Source organism: Oryctolagus cuniculus, chromosome 15, assembly GCF_964237555.1.
Source record: "Oryctolagus cuniculus chromosome 15, mOryCun1.1, whole genome shotgun sequence".
In the NCBI taxonomy this organism is placed as follows: Eukaryota; Metazoa; Chordata; class Mammalia; order Lagomorpha; family Leporidae; genus Oryctolagus; species Oryctolagus cuniculus.
Window position 1 is genome coordinate 59579168 of NC_091446.1, and position 17631 is coordinate 59596798.

The following is a 17631-nucleotide window of genomic DNA, read 5'->3' on the forward strand; positions in this document are numbered from 1 at the left end:
ATTATATATATATATATATATATATATATATCTCCAAGGCATATATCATTGTAAATCATTCTGTCAAAGAGACATCTACATCTCATATTTATTGTAGAACAATTTACAAAAGCCAATAGATGTAAAAAAACAAAGGGTCCATCAACTGATGAATAAATAAAGACAATATGGTACATACACAAAAAGGATGAAAGCCAACAAAGTAGATCTCATTGCTGGTTATCAGAGGCTGAGGAAAGTAGGGAGAGATTGGGAAAGACTATTTAATGGGTACTAAGTAATAGTTAGACAGGAATAATAAGTTCTAGTCTTCTATTGCACAGTTGAATGAATATAGACAATGATTTTTTAAAAAGCTGAAAGAATGTTGAATGCTTCCACCATAAAGAAATGATAAATGTTTGAGGAGACAGATATGTTTACCTTGATATGACATTGCATAATGTACAAACGTATGAAAACATCACATTTATACATAAATTTGTATAATTTTATGTAATAGTTATTACTGATAAAAAGAAATCTACAGTGTAATCTGAAGTTAGATTCCCTACTAAATATAGCCTATCCCCATCTGCCCACTAATACACCTAAAGATGCTATAGATTAAAAAGCAATAATTTTACTTGGCATATGCAACCAAAATACAGAAGATAAAAATAAGATTGATTAAGCTGTGCCTTATATTTTAAAGAGATTTGATATTGACTTGATTTGATGATTTTTCTTTCCAACAGGTCACTATGCTTGATCACTGAAACACACTGCTGAGATTTTCCACATTAGTTCAGCGCACAGCAATTTCATTATATTGATTATTTCTCAAAATAAATGATCTCCTAGTTGTAAATAAGTAAGGCAAGGAATCACAATTAATCAAAGAAATTTTAATATGAGCCAAGGAACCCAAAACAATTTTTAAACACTGAATTTGTCATGTGTTAACTTTTTGACTCATTATAGTATTTTCATATTTTTTAAAAGACCAGTTTATCAATATAAACTAGAAATACTTAGATCTGTTCTAATGTTATTGGCAGGCATATAAAATAAAATTGATCAGGTTTGTGAGCTGGAAGACCACGCCCCTAATTGACCGCATGCCCCTACCTGGCTACACCTGTGCACCCACCAGCCAATCAGGTTAATTAACCACTCCCCATTGGAAGTAGATTAAAAGCCTGAGACACGGTGTGCCCTCTCCATTCCTTGGCCTTTTGCCAGTGTGTGGGCTTCTGCTGGCCTGCGCCTCCAGGGCATGTGTGGACCACCCGCCCCATGCTTTCTGGTCTAGATGCTCCTCCACAAGGCTAGTTCCTGGTACTCGGTATGAATCCAGATTTATCTCTCTCTTTTTTAGATAAAGCTCTCACTTTCCTATGCATCTTTCTCACTGAATAAAAGTTTAAAAACGTACCATGCTGCCTTGTTCATCTATGCCGGTATTCAGAATTCTTTGAATATTAGGCAAGAACCCACACAGGCCTATTAATATTGGGAATTTATTATTAAGCACAAGGTGATATCATATGGCACCCCATATTCCAATTTCAGTCCCCAGATGGAACTTCTGGGGAACTTTAAGGGGCCACATTCCAATTTCATATTTTAGGGGGTCAATTCTGATATCACTAAGACTGTTATAACTGTGTATCAAAATGGTCTTTCAACTGAGAAGCAAATCCAAATCAATCCTCCTGGACTACCTTATATCTCACAGGGCAGACAAGAATGAAAAGATGGGAATACTATCCTTAAGCCCAACACTTACTGTAAAAGTAAGCAGACATTATAAACGCTCCTAGATAAAATTATTTTTGTTCATAAATAATAATAGTAATCTATCAAATAAAAGAACAGAGACCATGATTGCTCATCTCCCATTAAAATAACTGAAATCAGTTTTTGCAAGAAAGAGAAGCATTAAAAAAAACACAACAAGGAAATATCTAGTTGGACTCAGCAGTCCCTCCTTCCTAATATATTTTGTTTCCTTTTTCCTGACAAAACATATTTAAATAAATCAAGCCAATGTTCTATACAAACTACACATCCAATAAGCTCATGAAAATTAGGAAGATTCATGGAGTAATTTGAGAAGGAGGACAAGAAGAAATTGCTGATACAGCAAGAAAAATACAGGCAGGGCTCAGGCAAATAATGTTTTCCCCAACTCTCAGTCAATACCTTGGATTCCTTTTGTAACCAAATCAATTTATTTAAATAACTCTGCAGCTCCAAAAACTTAATAATTCCCATAACGGAAAAAAAATCAAGTAGCTTGCTCTAAAGCAAGAGCCAACTCAATAGTTGTCATTTTTCCTTATTTAATATTTGATGCATTTGTACAAGGTGCTGGATGCAACCTATAACATAAAAAGAAATCCCAAGTTCATAGCATTATGTATGCAAGAATATTCAATAAATGCCTTACTGAAAGCACTAGATAACCAAGTACAACCTTAACAGCCCCAAAATGCTAGTTTGAAACAATGCTAAAAGCTTCTGGAGATGAAAGCAGCAGGAGGAAATAGTCAAAAAATATATTAATTTGCTATAAATATTAATGTTTATAGTAAAAACAAATTGTTTTAAGCTTAAGAAATGGCTAATTTACCTTATTGAAATAGACAACTGTGCAGTAACCAAAAATTAAGTACTAAAGAGAAAAAAGTTTCATTTTTCTTAACTTAATCCATTGCCTTTCATATATATTTTCCAAATGAACTTACAAGATAATAATATGCTCATTAAAAGGAAGCTTACACCTGAAGCAGAAAATCAAAACTTACAAATTACAAATGATTTTTTGCTGAAAGGAATGATTATAAAAGTTTAGACTATAGAATAAAATTGGGCATAATACCTAAATTAGAAGTAATCCTATGTAGCTGAAGGCACACTGATCTTGAGGTTCAAAAGCTTGCCATGCAGTTTAATAACTGCATAACCTCAGACAAGGAAATTACTACTATTGAAATTATTTTTATATAAGACACACTGTCTTCCCCTGCTATTTTATAAGACTGCTGTGAAATCCACTGAAGAAAAAATAAAAGATATTCCTTAAGCAAATATTTATCAACAGGCAGTATGCCAGGTTTGCAATAAATAAAAGAAATAAAAAGAGAAACAAATTGTACACTAAGATTTTGCAATCTAACTTTATAGTTTACTACTTTATAAATTTAAAAGTTCCATAAAGTTACAAGAGATCATTGTCATTAAACTCATGGCACCATTCAGTAGTCCCTGAGGACTGAACAAAACAATCATTCAATAATGGCTACTGAGCATTATTTCTGTACAGGGCACTGAGCTAGACACTGTGAGAAATGTAAAGTTATTTTTACTTAGATTTTAACTGTTAAAAATTGTTTCCCAGTGTTATTCCTATCAGTAATCCAAAGAATGTGGAATGTGGAATGGACAGTGACAAGAAGTGGCAACAAGGTCCAGAGAAGGTTGATGGAAATGTCCTAAAATTAGATCATGGTTATGATTGCACAACTCTTTAAATTTACTTAAAATCATTCAATTTTACACTTAAAATGAGTTAATTTATGGTATATAAATCATTCTTCAATAAAGCTGCCTTAAAGACAGTCTTGTAAGCAGTAATGAGATAGCATAGATATCAAAAGATTAGGTGAATAAACATTACACAATTCATTTCTTTTGAAGTAAACCTGAATACAAACTATTGATTCTTCAGTGAGCTTTCCACTAAATCACAAGGCCTCCGAGATCTGATTTCACACTAATAACCCTTCTCTAAGTGATCTCATGCAAACATACTGCTTTTCCTAATGGTTATTTCCTAAAGCCTTCCAAATCATCTAATCTTATTTGCTCTCTTGAGCTCCAAATCTATCTTTTATTATAGGCTACCCTTCACGTAAGTGTCAAATCCAATATGCCTACAACCCATAAACTGCTCCTCTTCTATGTTAACAGGAAACCAACGTCATCAACACCCATTCAGAATTCCAGAAGTCCCTTGATGCTTCCCTCCCTCTGAGAGAACTCTAATCACTTTCCAAATTGTGCACTGCTCTTTCCTTTCCCTCATTCATTCCCCACTCCACTCCATCATTTCACAGCCAGATGACTGCATCAGCCTTATCGCTGGCCTCTCTGCCTCCACTCTGCCTGGGGGCCCATTGCTGCCAGAGTGATGTTCCTAACATGCAAATTTTCTCATAGCATCTCTCTGATTAAAATTTCTTAATATCACCCTTAGCTTTTAGATTATAGTTAAAACTTTTTAATTTAGCACAGAGATCTTTCCTAACTAGGTCCACAACCAGCTCATCACCTTCAACTCTTTCCTTCCACAAATCATCCTTCAACTCTGAACTATTACTAAGTTCTAACACATAACTTTACTGTTATTTTGTTTCTTAGTCTGTAAATTCAAGAGAGCCAGACCATAATAGTATTTTTCTTTCATTTGAATCCCTAGACATAGCACACATGATAAGAACACAAAAAAATAACCATTTTCAGGATAAATAATCATGTCAGATCTAGCTGGAATGATGCAAATCTTTATTTAAATTAAAACTGATTATATAGTTCAGACTTGTATGGTCAAAGTATACAAAATTTAAATTACACAGAAAGAATAAGGTCAAGATACCTATTGTACATAGTAACTCCAATTAATAATGATATATTACATATTTAAAAATCAGTGAAAATAAATTTTAAGTATTCTCACTACAAATAAAAACAAGAATATAAGGCAATACATATATTAAATATCTTGATTTAGTCATTTCATAATGTATACTTACATCAAAATATATGTACAGTATAGGTATATAGAATACTTGTCATTTTAAAAAATTAATTGAATATTTTAAAAGTAAAAAGTAAATAAATTTTCTTCTTAAGGTTTTAAACATGAAATCCAAGATAAATCCAGTAAGTAGTCCTTATATATCTCTAAATCATATTCCTTGTATTGTATCTTAAATACCACTTTACTTGTATCTATTGTATCTTAAACACCACTTTATATCTCAATATGATTTCATATATTTTACCTAAGATATTTTGCAATATACTTGGATTTTATTTGTTCTTATAGTCTCTCCCTTGCTAAATTGCTATTTTTAATAAAAAAAATTATTTTTGTTAGCACATACCAACTTTTTTATTTTTAAAAAAATTTATTTATTTACTTGAAAGTCAGAGTTACACAGAGAGAAGGAGAGGCAGAGAGAGAGAGGTCTTCCATCTGCTGGTTCACTCCCCAGATGGCTGCAATGGCCAGAGCTGCGCTGATCCAAAGCCAGGAGCCAGGAGCTTCTTCCAGGTCTCCCGCGTCGATGTAGGGGCCCAAGGACTTGGGCCATCTTCCACTACTTTCCCAGGCCATAGCAGAGAGCTGGATTGGAAGTAGAGCAGCCGGGACTCGAACCCATATGGGATGCCAGCACTGCAGACAGCAGCTTTATCTGCTACGCCACAGCACCGGTCCCCATTGTAATCCATAAGCTGTACTTTGGAAATTTATATTCATTAAATAAAAGTTTAAAAAAAATAAAAGTAAATGTGGCCTCGGCCGGCGCCGTGGCTCGCTAAGCTAATCCTCCACCTTGCGGCGCCGGCACACCGGGTTCTAGTCCCGGTCGGGGCGCCAGATTCTGTCCCGGTTGCCCCTCTTCCAGGCCAGCTCTCTGCTGTGGCCAGGGAGTGCAGTGGAGGATGGCCCAAGTGCTTGGGCCCTGCACCCCATGGGAGACCAGGATAAGTACCTGGCTCCTGCCATCGGATCAGTGCGGTGTGCCCGCCGCAGCAGCCATTGGAGGGTGAACCAACGGCAAAGGAAGACCTTTCTCTCTGTCTCTGTCTCTCTCTCTCTCACTGTCCACTCTGCCTGTCGAAAGAAAGAAAGAAAGAAAGAAAGAAAGAAAGAAAGAAAGAAAGCAAGCAAGCATATACCAGTTCTTCACAGATAATTTATATAGCATATCATTTAATCTTTAGAGGGCCCTTTCAAAGTAATAAGACTGTTTTCTTTTTCTTATAACTCATACCTTTCCCAAAGTCATCCAGCTTTCAACAGAGCCAGGATTCAAGCAAGGTCTCCTTCCTTCCAAAAGCCTTGTTTTCTTCCCCCTTATTATACTGACTCCTAAAGAAAGCAGGAGACAGCCAAGCCAATTTTTTCCCAAATAAAAATTGATTTTTATAAAATCCTAATGCCAACAAAATAGGGTATGAAATCCTAAAAAGTATAAATGGTACAAAGAAATCCGAAAAATGTAAGATTATCCAACAGAGAAAAAAACATTAAATTTCTATTAAAATTACAAGCACTTGGTGGCAATCAAACCAAATTGCCTTTCCAAGTTTGTACAATTAATGAAATATCAAAATATCCCCCTCTGTGTCCCTTGTTATCTTTGATTTGGACCTGTTTCTTCTAAAAGAAAACATGTATTTCCTTAAAGAACTAGAGACTTTTAAAAAACCACCACGTCAGGAAGCCTTGATTCTTTAATTACATATTAACTCTATGCAGGTTCCCATTGAGATTTGCTCAGTGACCCATGGTTGTATTTATTGGTGGTCTCAAACTATGTACTTGATCATAATTGGATCTCTGGGAACATTCTCAGTGTAAAGAGAATAATTCAATGGAAATAAGAAAGCAGAAAGATATGAGGAAATGCACGGGTACAAACTATTAATCAAAAATGTAGTAACTTCTCATTTACCTGATATCTAAATGGAAACACACTTTGTTAGAAATGAAAAATTCTATTATTTAGAAAAAGTATTCAAAAAGAATAAAATATTAAGACCACTCAAGAAAGTAGTGTGAAAGCAGAAGAATTTTTTAATGGTTTGCAAAGAATAAAAACAAAAGGTAGCAGAGACTTTTATTCAGGGAGGGGCCACAGTTTACACAATAAGTTCAACTGTAACCATCATCCTGTATATAGTGTCAATTTGAGTTTTGGATGCTCCAATTCCAATCCAGCTCCCTGATAATGTGCCCAGGAAAGCAGCAGAAGATGGCCAACATACTTGGGCCACTGCTACACATGTGGGAAACCCAGATGAAGTACCAGGATCCTTGCTTCAGCCATACCCAGCCTTGGCTGTTGCAGCCACTTGGGAAGAGAACCAGAGGATGGAAGATCTGTCTCTCTCACAATGTAACTGCCTTTCAAATAAATCTTTTAAAAAAAAAATGGGTTACATAAAAAAAATCCAGAAGCTTTCATGAAACAGTAAAAATATGATAAATATTCAGAAGCATGGCAGCTGGATCATATGGCAATTCTATTTTTAGTTTTATGAGGAAACTCCATTCAAGGACACCTCAAGAAATTTATCAAAAAGTGCATATTATGATAAAACTATGCACAGACTTCAGGTTTTTGCATGGAATTAAACTTATCTTTTAATCCCACTTTTCCATGAACTCTTGAGGTACCCTCATACTGTTTTCTAAATGTTTGTACTAATTTACATTCCAAGTCTACAAATGAATGACAACACTAATTTATGAATATACAACAAAATATTTTTAAAAGATGGAGCGAGGCAGGTCATTGTTCATTATATTGGAAACAAGGTCACAAAATAAAAAGGTAGCCCACTCTTTCAGAAAGAATAATGCATACTCAGAAGAAAAAAACTATCTTTGAAGTAGATGGCCCTATCCCTCACAAAAGTCTATAAAAGTCTATTACACAGTAGGTTTTGCACATCGTGTGTGTGTGTGTGTGTGTATGAGAGAGAGAGAGAGAGAGAGAGAGAGAGAGAGAGAGAGAGAAACATGCACTACCTACAGAGTTTTTAAGAAAGTGTTGTCTATACTGAAGAAAAGACATTAAGAAGTAATTTAAGCAATTTAAGGTAGACGATAATATTCTGAGGGTACAAATAGCAGAAGCCAAGTTGAGTTGCAGAGAGATAGCCACTCTTCATTCAAATTAACAGGAACTTAGGAGTATGAGAAGGGGGAAATAGGGAAAAAGAATGTGGAAAAGAAATAAGACAAAGCCACTTAAAATATATTATTACATATAGAACCCTCCCTTACATAATCACTAAGTAACTTTTGCTATATTCCTAGAAATGTCTTGCCTGGTGGGGTTGGAGTGTGTGTGATTCTGTGTGTATGTGTGTGTACACGTGCTTGTGTGTGATGTGTGCTAATTCTGGATGAACATAATGCAAAAAAAATAGAAAAACAAATTCATACATGAAGACCCTTCAGCAGAAGCAAAAATTTGTAGTCGGAGGTGACCTAAAGAATATGAGCTCCTAGAGAATTTACAGATTTATAGAAAACCTGGGGAGAACATTATACTTGACAGAACATGGAATGAGAGTACAAAGTATATCTAGATCTTAAAGGCAAGCAGATCCCAGCAGACAAGTGTTTGTAAGAGTGTAAATAGATGAAAAACTATCAGAAAAAAAGAAAAAGAAATGAATTACAAGCAAGTAAGCAATGGTCACTTAGAGCTCTTACTGTACTATGAAATCATGCCAACTAACTTCATTTCCTTTGTATCAGGGGTTACTACACTGATAAATCCATGATGCCACAGAAAATAGATCTTGGGGGCAAGCACTGTGGCTTAGTAGGCTAAGCATCCGCCTGTGGCAACAGCATCCCATATGGGAGCCCATTCGTGCCGGCTGCTCTTCAGATCCAGCTCTCTGCTTATGACCTGGGAAAGCATTAGAAGACAGCCAAAGAGCTTGGGCCTCTGCACTCACATGGGAGACCCAGAAGAAGCTCCTGGCTCCTGGCTTTGGTTCGGTCCAGCTCCGGCCATTATGGCCATTTGGGAAGTGAACCAGCAGATGGAAGACCTCTCTCTTCTCTGCCTCTCCGTCTCTCTGTGTGTAACTCTTTCAAATAAAATAAATAAATCTTTTTTTAAAAAAAGAGTTTTGATCTCAATATTTTATGTGAGTTACCTAAAATCTAGAATATGCATAGAGAAGGATTTACTGAAATGATTTCGAGGACTTCTATTTTCTTTAATGGCAAATTAGTAATGCAGTCCAATCCTTCTGCTGAAGAAAACAAATAAGCTTGGATGAAATATAAAATACTTCATCTTAAAAATTTCAAAGAGCCAATAAGCCAGTGGGGAATTTTCCAATAAGTTGCAGGAAAAGCCATGTTCATCACAAAGACAGCCATCACCCAAGAAGACAAGTGAGTGAAAACCAGGAAAATGAAAGCAGAAGCAGAGACGCTCAGGGAGTTCACCTGCGGAATTTTTCAAATATGACCATAAGAAAACTCTGCTTAATGTATTCAAGTGGATCAAAATAAATATTTAAAATTTCAGTAGGAAACTAAAGATCATCCAAAAGGACTTAGCCAAGAAGAAAAAAAAATAGACATTTTAGAGGGTTCAGAGTGGTCTGAAACTGTCATTTAAGGAATGTCCAAGGCTCAAGAAATTTTTAGCCCCAGATAGGGGAAGATATAGGTAAGTACCAAAAGTAATCATCATTATTTCAAAAATATTTTAACTCTTGCTTTGATTCTATGTTACTCCGAAAAGCAAAACTGGTAGTAGTGAATGGAAACAGCTGGGATGTAACTGTAAGCTGAGTCTGAGGAAGATGTCTCTGACAATTTAGAACTGTCCAAAATTGGGTTCAATGTCTCACAGAATTGATATTATTTTCATTGTTAGTAATCATATTTATGAACATTCAAAACTATATATATGTATGTGTGTGTGTGTGTGTGCTGCATTTTGTGTATATCACATGTTGTAGCAAACAATCTTTCTACCTCAGGAAACATATAAGGGCCCTGAAATTTCTCCACTATGATTCCTTTTTTTATTATTAATATAAAAAGAACATATTTTGTGCATTCCATAGGTACAGTTCCAAGAAGACAACCATAGTCCCTCAGTCCCCTGTTCCCCCCAATTCCCCTTCCTCCCTCCACTCTCTTGCTCAGTTTTTGCAAAGACATAATTTCAATCCACTCTATATTCACAGACTTAATTTGCCACTAATCAAAATATTCAACAAGTAACAAATGGGAAGACCACAGTTCCGTAGGAATATAAACAAGAGCTAAAGGTAACAATCACATCCAAAAATGTCCACTTTGCCTTTACAATTTTTGTATTAACTGCCATATATCAGAGTAAACACATATTTGTCTTTTTTTTTCCAAAGAATGAGAGGTAGTTTAATGGGAACAGGGTTGTGGCAGTTTTGTAAGATGAAAAAGTTCTGGAGATTTGTGCATAATAATACACACATCCTTATCACTTTCAGAACTAGATGTTTTTACCTGGTTAAGATGGTAGATTTTACATGTATTTTGCCACAATAAAAAAGAAAAATGGAAGAATTTTAAATGAAGATTCTTATTTTACCTTTAAAAATTCCACTTGTGACAAAGAATTTCAATTTAAAAAGAACTACTGTTTTTGTCTTTCTTTTGGAAATTTTCCGATTCAAAATTAATCCCTTTTATGTGTACTGTGATATCACACAGATATTTAGTAGGCAGATGAGCAAATCTCTGGATTCAAATGGAAACAAGCAACTGATGTTTTTAGGGTTGTTCAAGGGTCCCTGGGTAGGGATACGTCCTGTGAGGAAGGAAACCGCTAGAATCTGATATCCAAGCAGGGATCAGAAGCACAAGTTCTATGCTCACTGTGGGGCAGCACTATAAAAGCTGACAGCCAACCACTGGAGGGCACTAGTGATTCTAGCTCTTGGTCCAGCAGTAGTAGATCACTGTAAACTCTCCAGAGATCTTTTTTAATTATTTTTTATTAATATAAAGAGAACAGCTTTATGCATCCCATAAGTACAGTTCCAAAAAGTTAACCACACTTCCCTCACCCCCCTGCTCCCTCTCAATCTTCCTCCCCTTCTCCCCTCTTCATCAATTTTTTTTTTTTTTTTTTTGACAGGCAGAGTGGACAGTGAGAGAGAGAGACAGAGAGAAAGGTCTTCCTTTGCCGTTGGTTCACCCTCCAATGGCCGCCACGGCTGGCGCGCTGCGGCCAGCGCACCACGCTGATCCGATGGCAGGAGCCAGGAGCCAGGAGCCAGGTGCTTTTCCTGGTCTCCCATGGGGTGCAGGGCCCAAGCACTTGGGCCATCCTCCACTGCACTCCCTGGCCACAGCAGAGAGCTGGCCTGGAAGAGGGGCAACCGGGACAGAATCCGGCACCCCGCCCGGGACTAGAACCCGGTGTGCCAGTGCCGCTAGGCGGAGGATTAGCCTAGTGAGCCGCGGCGCCGGCCCCCTCTTCATCAATTTTTGCAAGTACATAATTTTAATCCACTCTGTACTAACAGGCTTAATTCGCCACTAATCATAATCAACAAGTAAAAGTAGTAAGACTAGTTTCACAGAAGTATACACAAAGGCTGAAAATGGCAATCATATCCCAAAATTACCATTTCATGTCTATATTAACTGCCAAATATCAGAGAAAACATATGATACTTATTTTTTGAGACTTGTTTATTTCACTAAGCATAATGATTTCCAGTTATAGCCATTTTATTGCAAAAGACAGGATTTAATTTTTATGGCTGAGTAGTATTCCATTGTGTGTGTGTGTCAAATTTTCTTTATTCAGTCATTGGTTGATGGAAATTTAGGTTGATTCCATATCTTAGCTATTGAGAATTGAGCTGCAATAAACATGTGGGTACAAAAAATTCTTTTATGTGCAGATTTCATTTCCTTTGGGTAAATTCCCAGGAGTGAGATGGCTCGGTCATATTTTAGATTTGTTTTCAGATCTCTGAGGAATCTCCATACTGTATCCATAATGGTTATATGAGTTTAGATTCCCACCAACAGTGGATTAGGATACCTTTTTGCTCACATCCTCACTAGCATTAATTGCTGATTTTTGGATGACAGTCATTCTAACTAGGGTGAGGTAAAACCTCATTGCAGTTTTCATTTGCATTTCCCTGATCCTGAACATTTTTTCAAGTGTCTGTCAGCCATTTGTATTTTATGCTTTGAAAAACGCCGGTTCATGTGCTTAGCCCATTTCTTTCTTAACTGAATTGCTTTGTTGTTGTAAGTTTCTTGAGCTCTTTATAGATTCTGGATATTAATTATTTATCAATTGCAGAGTTAGCAAACATGCTCTCCCATTCTGCCATTTGTCTCTTCAAAAACACTATGATTCTTTTGATTCCAAGTAGAAGTTTAATATTACCATACACATTATTAGAGAAATCTCAAACTAGTATTTCCCAAAGTACAGCTTTAAAACTTGCAGGATTAATATATTATAGAAGATTTCTAGGGTCAAAAAGCATTTTGGGAAACTCTGGTTTAAACAAAGTTACATAAGGTTCTTTGCTACAATATTTCTCAGCAAAGAATTTTTTTAAAGATTTATTTATGTGAAAGTCCAAGTTACACAGAGAGAAAGAGAGGCAGAGAGAGAGAGAGGTCTTCCATCCACTGCTTCACTCCCCAGTTAGCCACAATGGCCAGAGCTGCGCTGATCCGAAGCCAGGAGCCAGGAGCTTCTTCCAGGTCTCCCACAAGGGTGCAGGAGCCCAAGGACTTGGACCATCTTCTACTGCTTTCCCAGGCCATAGCAGAGAGCTGGATGGGAAGTAGAGCAGCTGAGACTTGAACCGGCGCCCATATGGGATGCTGGCATTGCTGGCAGAGGCTTTAACCGCTATGCCACAGTGCCAGCACAATCAGCAAAGAACCTTAATGTGATAAGGTGGGTCAAAAAAATTCAGAGAATTTCTGCTTCAACATTGACCATTAAAAAAACCTTTTAAATTAAAAATGTTATAGGAGAGGTTTATAAAATAGTTTTTTGGAAATGCTAGGCTAAATAATTGAAATCTTGATTATCTCAAAAACATATTAGGTATCTTCTTCTATATGGAACCTTGAAAGAGCTGAGTTGATAATATAATTCATATACAAGCATCCCTCAGTATAATGGGGATCTCAACAGATACCAAACTCTGCAAATGTTCGAATCCATTATAAAAAAAAGTTATATCATGTGCATGTAACCTACATACACTACATACATACTCCTATTCTCTTTAAATCATCTCTAGATTACTTATAATACTTAATATAATCTAAATAATTTGTAGTTATTATATTATATTCTTAGGGAATAACAATAACAAAAATATCCATATATGTTCAATAGAGAGGCAATTTTTTGCAAATATTTTCAATCCATGTTGGTTTGAATCTGCATAACCTGTGGATATGAAAGGCCATTGTATATGTTAATGTTTCCTAAGGGTGAAATCATTTTGAGAAATCAAAATTCACCACAAAAGTTCTTCCATTCTCTTTAATAAGATTCCACTTCCTTTTTCATAGATGAAGTATCATTGTTGTGGTATACAAGCTAATAAACAACTTAAATCATCTACCCTCAATATAGGCTCTGTTAAGGCACCAACAAGTCTCTCTCTCTCTCTCTCTCTCTCTCTCTCTCTCTCTCTCTCTCCCATGTCACTCTGCCTTTCAAATAAATAAATCTTTTTTTGTGTGTGTGAAAAAGTCTTTATTTTAAGAAAAAAATTTAGTTAACAAAAAATTTATCAAGTTTCACTTAGCAAAATACACCCCAAAGGAAATCACAGTACAAAGAAAGTTTTAAGTCAAGGCCTCACCAATTCCTACAGTATTAGTATTGTGTCTCAATTCTCAAAACTAACTTTTAAAAAGCTTAAACTTAACCTAAAAGATTTAAATGAAAATAGAAACTAGAATGAACAAACATGAGAAATGTTTCTCTTTGAATTAGGGATCTAGCACCTTTGAGTTTTCCAAAAAAGTACATCTCCCCAAGGTGTTCACTGTGGTGTGGTGTAAAAGATCCACAATTTAACATACTTAAACTACTTTAACTCAGATAACATCACTCGGAAGGATACTACTAAAATGTTAATCGAGAAAAGCGGAAAATAGTTTTAGTTTACTCAATATCACATGCTAGAAGAAAAGTTTGCATGAGAAAACATTGAAGAGGTAATTTTTTAATCCAGATTTCACAAACTCATGGTGCAAAATGGGTCCCACAGCTTCCTCTAGGGTAATAACTGCTTTTTCACTGCTTGCTGGCTGCCTCTGAAAATTTGATTGAAATTAACTCAAATGCTTCTACAAAACTAATCATATCCACCCATGCTGTTCTGACCACTATAGCCAGCGCCATAACAACCGCTCACTGACTGGCTCTCCAGGCCACTGTAGGTGGCCTGAGCCGCAGACACCCCCATGCCCTGCATCACCTGGCTGCTGTAGGCCCCGTTGCTGGCCCCTGTGGTGGAATTCAAGAAGAGTTCTATGTATCTGTGCTGCATATTGGCCCTATCTTTCGACATCGCTGCCCCAGCTTCTTCATGGGTGGCAAACTCCACATCAGCTTCGCCCGTCACTCTTCCATCTGGGCCGATCTCAATATGCACTCTCACCGCGTTAAGTGGAGAGAAGAAGTTGTAGATGTCGTTCTCGGTCGCTTTGTATGGCAGCCCTCTCATGTGGACGCAGTGGCCGGTGGTGCTCTGCACTGCGAACTCGCTGTCTCCGTATCTGTGGTCGTACATTCCTGAGAGGCAGTAGCTGAGGTCTCTTCCGAACAGATCAGTGGTGAAGCCGTAGCCATCGCTGAGGCCACTGTACTCCTCATAGCCCCCGTAGCCAGCGCTGCAGGCACCAGGCCGCATTCTCTCCAAGCCTGCCTGCTTCACAATGCCAATATACCTCCGGGCTGTGCCAGGCCTGTCATAGGGCCCGGGTCGCTGAACAGACATGAACTTCAGAGGAGGATCTGAGTATGACCTCACTTCTTCCTGACTGCTCTTAAATACCTCAATATATCTGTGCCCTATTCTCTCCTTGTGCTTCCCTAGCGCCTTCTCTGCTAGCTCCTGAGAGGCAAACTGCACGAAGGCCTCCCCTGTAATCTTGCCCTCGGGGTCCACAGGCAAAGTGATCCCGTTTGGCACGATTTCCAACCCTGAGAAAAACTGAACAATTTCTTCCTTTGTGCATCCAAACGGGAGTCCTCGAAGCCGCACGAAACCATCATTAGCGGTGTCAGCGCTGTTTGGACCACTGTGCTTCAACACCCAATCCATCTCGGTTCTGTGAGACTTGAACACCTCAATGTACCAGTGCCCCATGCTTTCCCTGTCTTTTTTCAGGGCCATTTTGACATCATCTTCTGATTCAAGTTCGACAAATGCCTCACCACTCTGCCTGCCTTCTCTAGTGTAGATAAAATGAACGCCTGCGGCCCCATCATGAATCGTGCAGTCGGACAGGAAGTTCTGCACGTCCTCAATAGAGCAGGACCAGGGCAGGCCACGGAGCTTGACCACAAAGCCTTCACCTCCCTCGGGACCCAGCATCATGGACACTTGACAGGATAGATGTCAGACAAACTTGGGTGCAAGTTGTCTTTTTATGGCTTAGAGTATCGCCAAGGATACCTTCAGTAGGAGACACCTCTGGTAGGTAACCAACTGTCCACTGAGGAGAGCTGGCCTGGTTTCTATTTGCAAGAGCGGCTTCCAGCGAAGGACCCCAGATCCCACCCGAGCTTAGACGCGCAGAGGGCTCCAGGCAAACTCCAGGTGCATCTTTTTGTTCTTAACCTTCTTCAGGAAGACGCGGCGCAATCCTGCTTCCACGACGGAATAAATCATTTTTAAAAATGAAAGATGTTGACACACTCAACTTCATTTATTAACCTGTTATAAGCCTATGAACTCATCTACACATTTTTTTTTTTTTTTTGACAGGCAGAGTGGATAGTGAGAGAGAGAGACAGAGAGAAAGGTCTTCCTTTGCCGTTGGTTCACCCTCCAATGGCCGCCGCGGCTGGCGCGCTGCGGCCAGCGCACCACGCTGATCCGATGGCAGGAGCCAGGAGCCAGTGCTTTTCCTGGTCTCCCATGGGGTGCAGGGCCCAAGCACTTGGGCCATCCTCCACTGCACTCCCTGGCCACAGCAGAGAGCTGGCCTGGAAGAGGGGCAACCGGGACAGAATCCGGCGCCCCGCCCGGGACTAGAACCTGGTGTGCCAGCGCCGCCAGGCGGAGGATTAGCCTAGTGAGCCGCGGTGCCGGCTCATCTACACATTTCTGAAAGCTATTTATAGTTAAAGCTATTCTAACTTTTATAGTACTAAGTTCCAAAAGTGTTATTTTTCTCTTGTTGTCTTGAGCAAGTTATTTAAATTTAATGGGCCACAGTTTCCTCCTCTGTAAGATAGGAATCATAATCATAATGCTATAATGAGGACTGAATTAAAGGAGATACACCAAAACAGTACTTGGCACATTGTAAAATATTCAATAAAGGTTAACTATAATTTTTATTGCAGCAGGTAGAACTCTGCATTTATTTGATCTGCAAATATCCCCCTGCTTCATTTGAACAACGTGATGTGTGTGAATTGCCTACTGTCGCTCCCCGTCTTCGTGGAGGAACGACACAGGACCCTGCGCTGTTCTTTCGTCTGCTCGGCCCTCCCCGGGTTTGCTGCTGGTTCTTCCCGGGTTGGCTACCGACCCTTCCACCTCCGTGGAAGGGCGGTTCCCCCTGCCACTTTCCCCACTTCAGCGGGGGAGCGGCACACCGCCGGCCGGCCGGCTCTCTCGGGGGCTGCTCAGGTGTTCCTTCAGATAGATGTTCCTGGTGCATGTTGTCTCTCTCCTCCTTTATAGTCCTCTTCCACCAATCCCAACTCTGCTACCCACACGCCGAGTACGCTGCTCTCCTCCAATCAGGAGCAGGTCCTACAGTTTATTGGTTGAACTGGAGGCAGCTGTGTAGAAGCTGTTTCCCTTCTCAGCGCCATATTGTGGGAGAGCAGATGCATAGAATAAGTCTTAATTCCAGTAACTTAGTCTAGTCCGAGTTGCTCCCAGTTGCTCCCCACACCTACCACTGTGCCTAACTCAGAGGGCATTAAATTAAAATGGTATTTAATAAGCTGGTTATGTTCTTTATATATATATATATAGTTACCTCCTGATTACGTAGGTATCCATTTCACCTTACAAAAGCCATTCATTTGGTCCTATCTCAACAAGTCAAGTCTGAAACAGGACCTTTCATACTCATTTCTGGTCTACAGAATTAACTAGTGTCTGTATCACGTGTGATAAAAATGATCTCATAAAAGTTCAGAAATTTTTCTAAGGTTATTCACCAAATAACTAAGTCACAAGAGTTAAAAAGTATTGAATTATTTTTATAGTAGTAAAATGATAAAAAGATGAAAGTACAATGGAAGGCCTACTCTAAATGTTAAAGTAAGTGATAGTGATTATGAGTGAAATGCAAAGAAAGGCTTAGCTCAGCAAGTAGAATAAATTATTTTGACAAGCAGGTCAATCAAATAAGGTCATCAGTTGTCAAATGGCGTACTATAATCATCAGGTACCTTTATGAAAACAGATGTATTTATAGACAAAAATTAAGGTCCTTTTTAAAGCAAGAAATACAAGAGATTTCAAGAATTTGCAACCTTTTCATCTGGACACTATTAATGACTTCATCAAACTAAACAAATACAGAAAGTTTAATAAAAAGATGTTAATGAAATTTTCTACTAAAACTAT

The 17631-nt window shown here is 38.3% G+C and overlaps 2 protein-coding genes across 7 annotated transcripts in view; both read right to left on the minus strand.

Annotated features, from left to right (window-relative positions):
• Positions 1–17631, minus strand: part of CTNNA3 (catenin alpha 3) — a 1675875-nt gene that overhangs the window by 1547355 nt on the left and 110889 nt on the right. The gene's annotated exons all lie outside the window — the stretch shown is intronic.
• LOC127489568 (heterogeneous nuclear ribonucleoprotein F) lies at positions 13535–16583 on the minus strand. The gene has a single exon (XM_051841148.2). The coding sequence runs from the start codon at positions 15412–15414 to the stop codon at positions 14167–14169; it is 1248 nt and encodes a 415-aa protein (XP_051697108.2). The 5' UTR covers positions 15415–16583; the 3' UTR covers positions 13535–14166.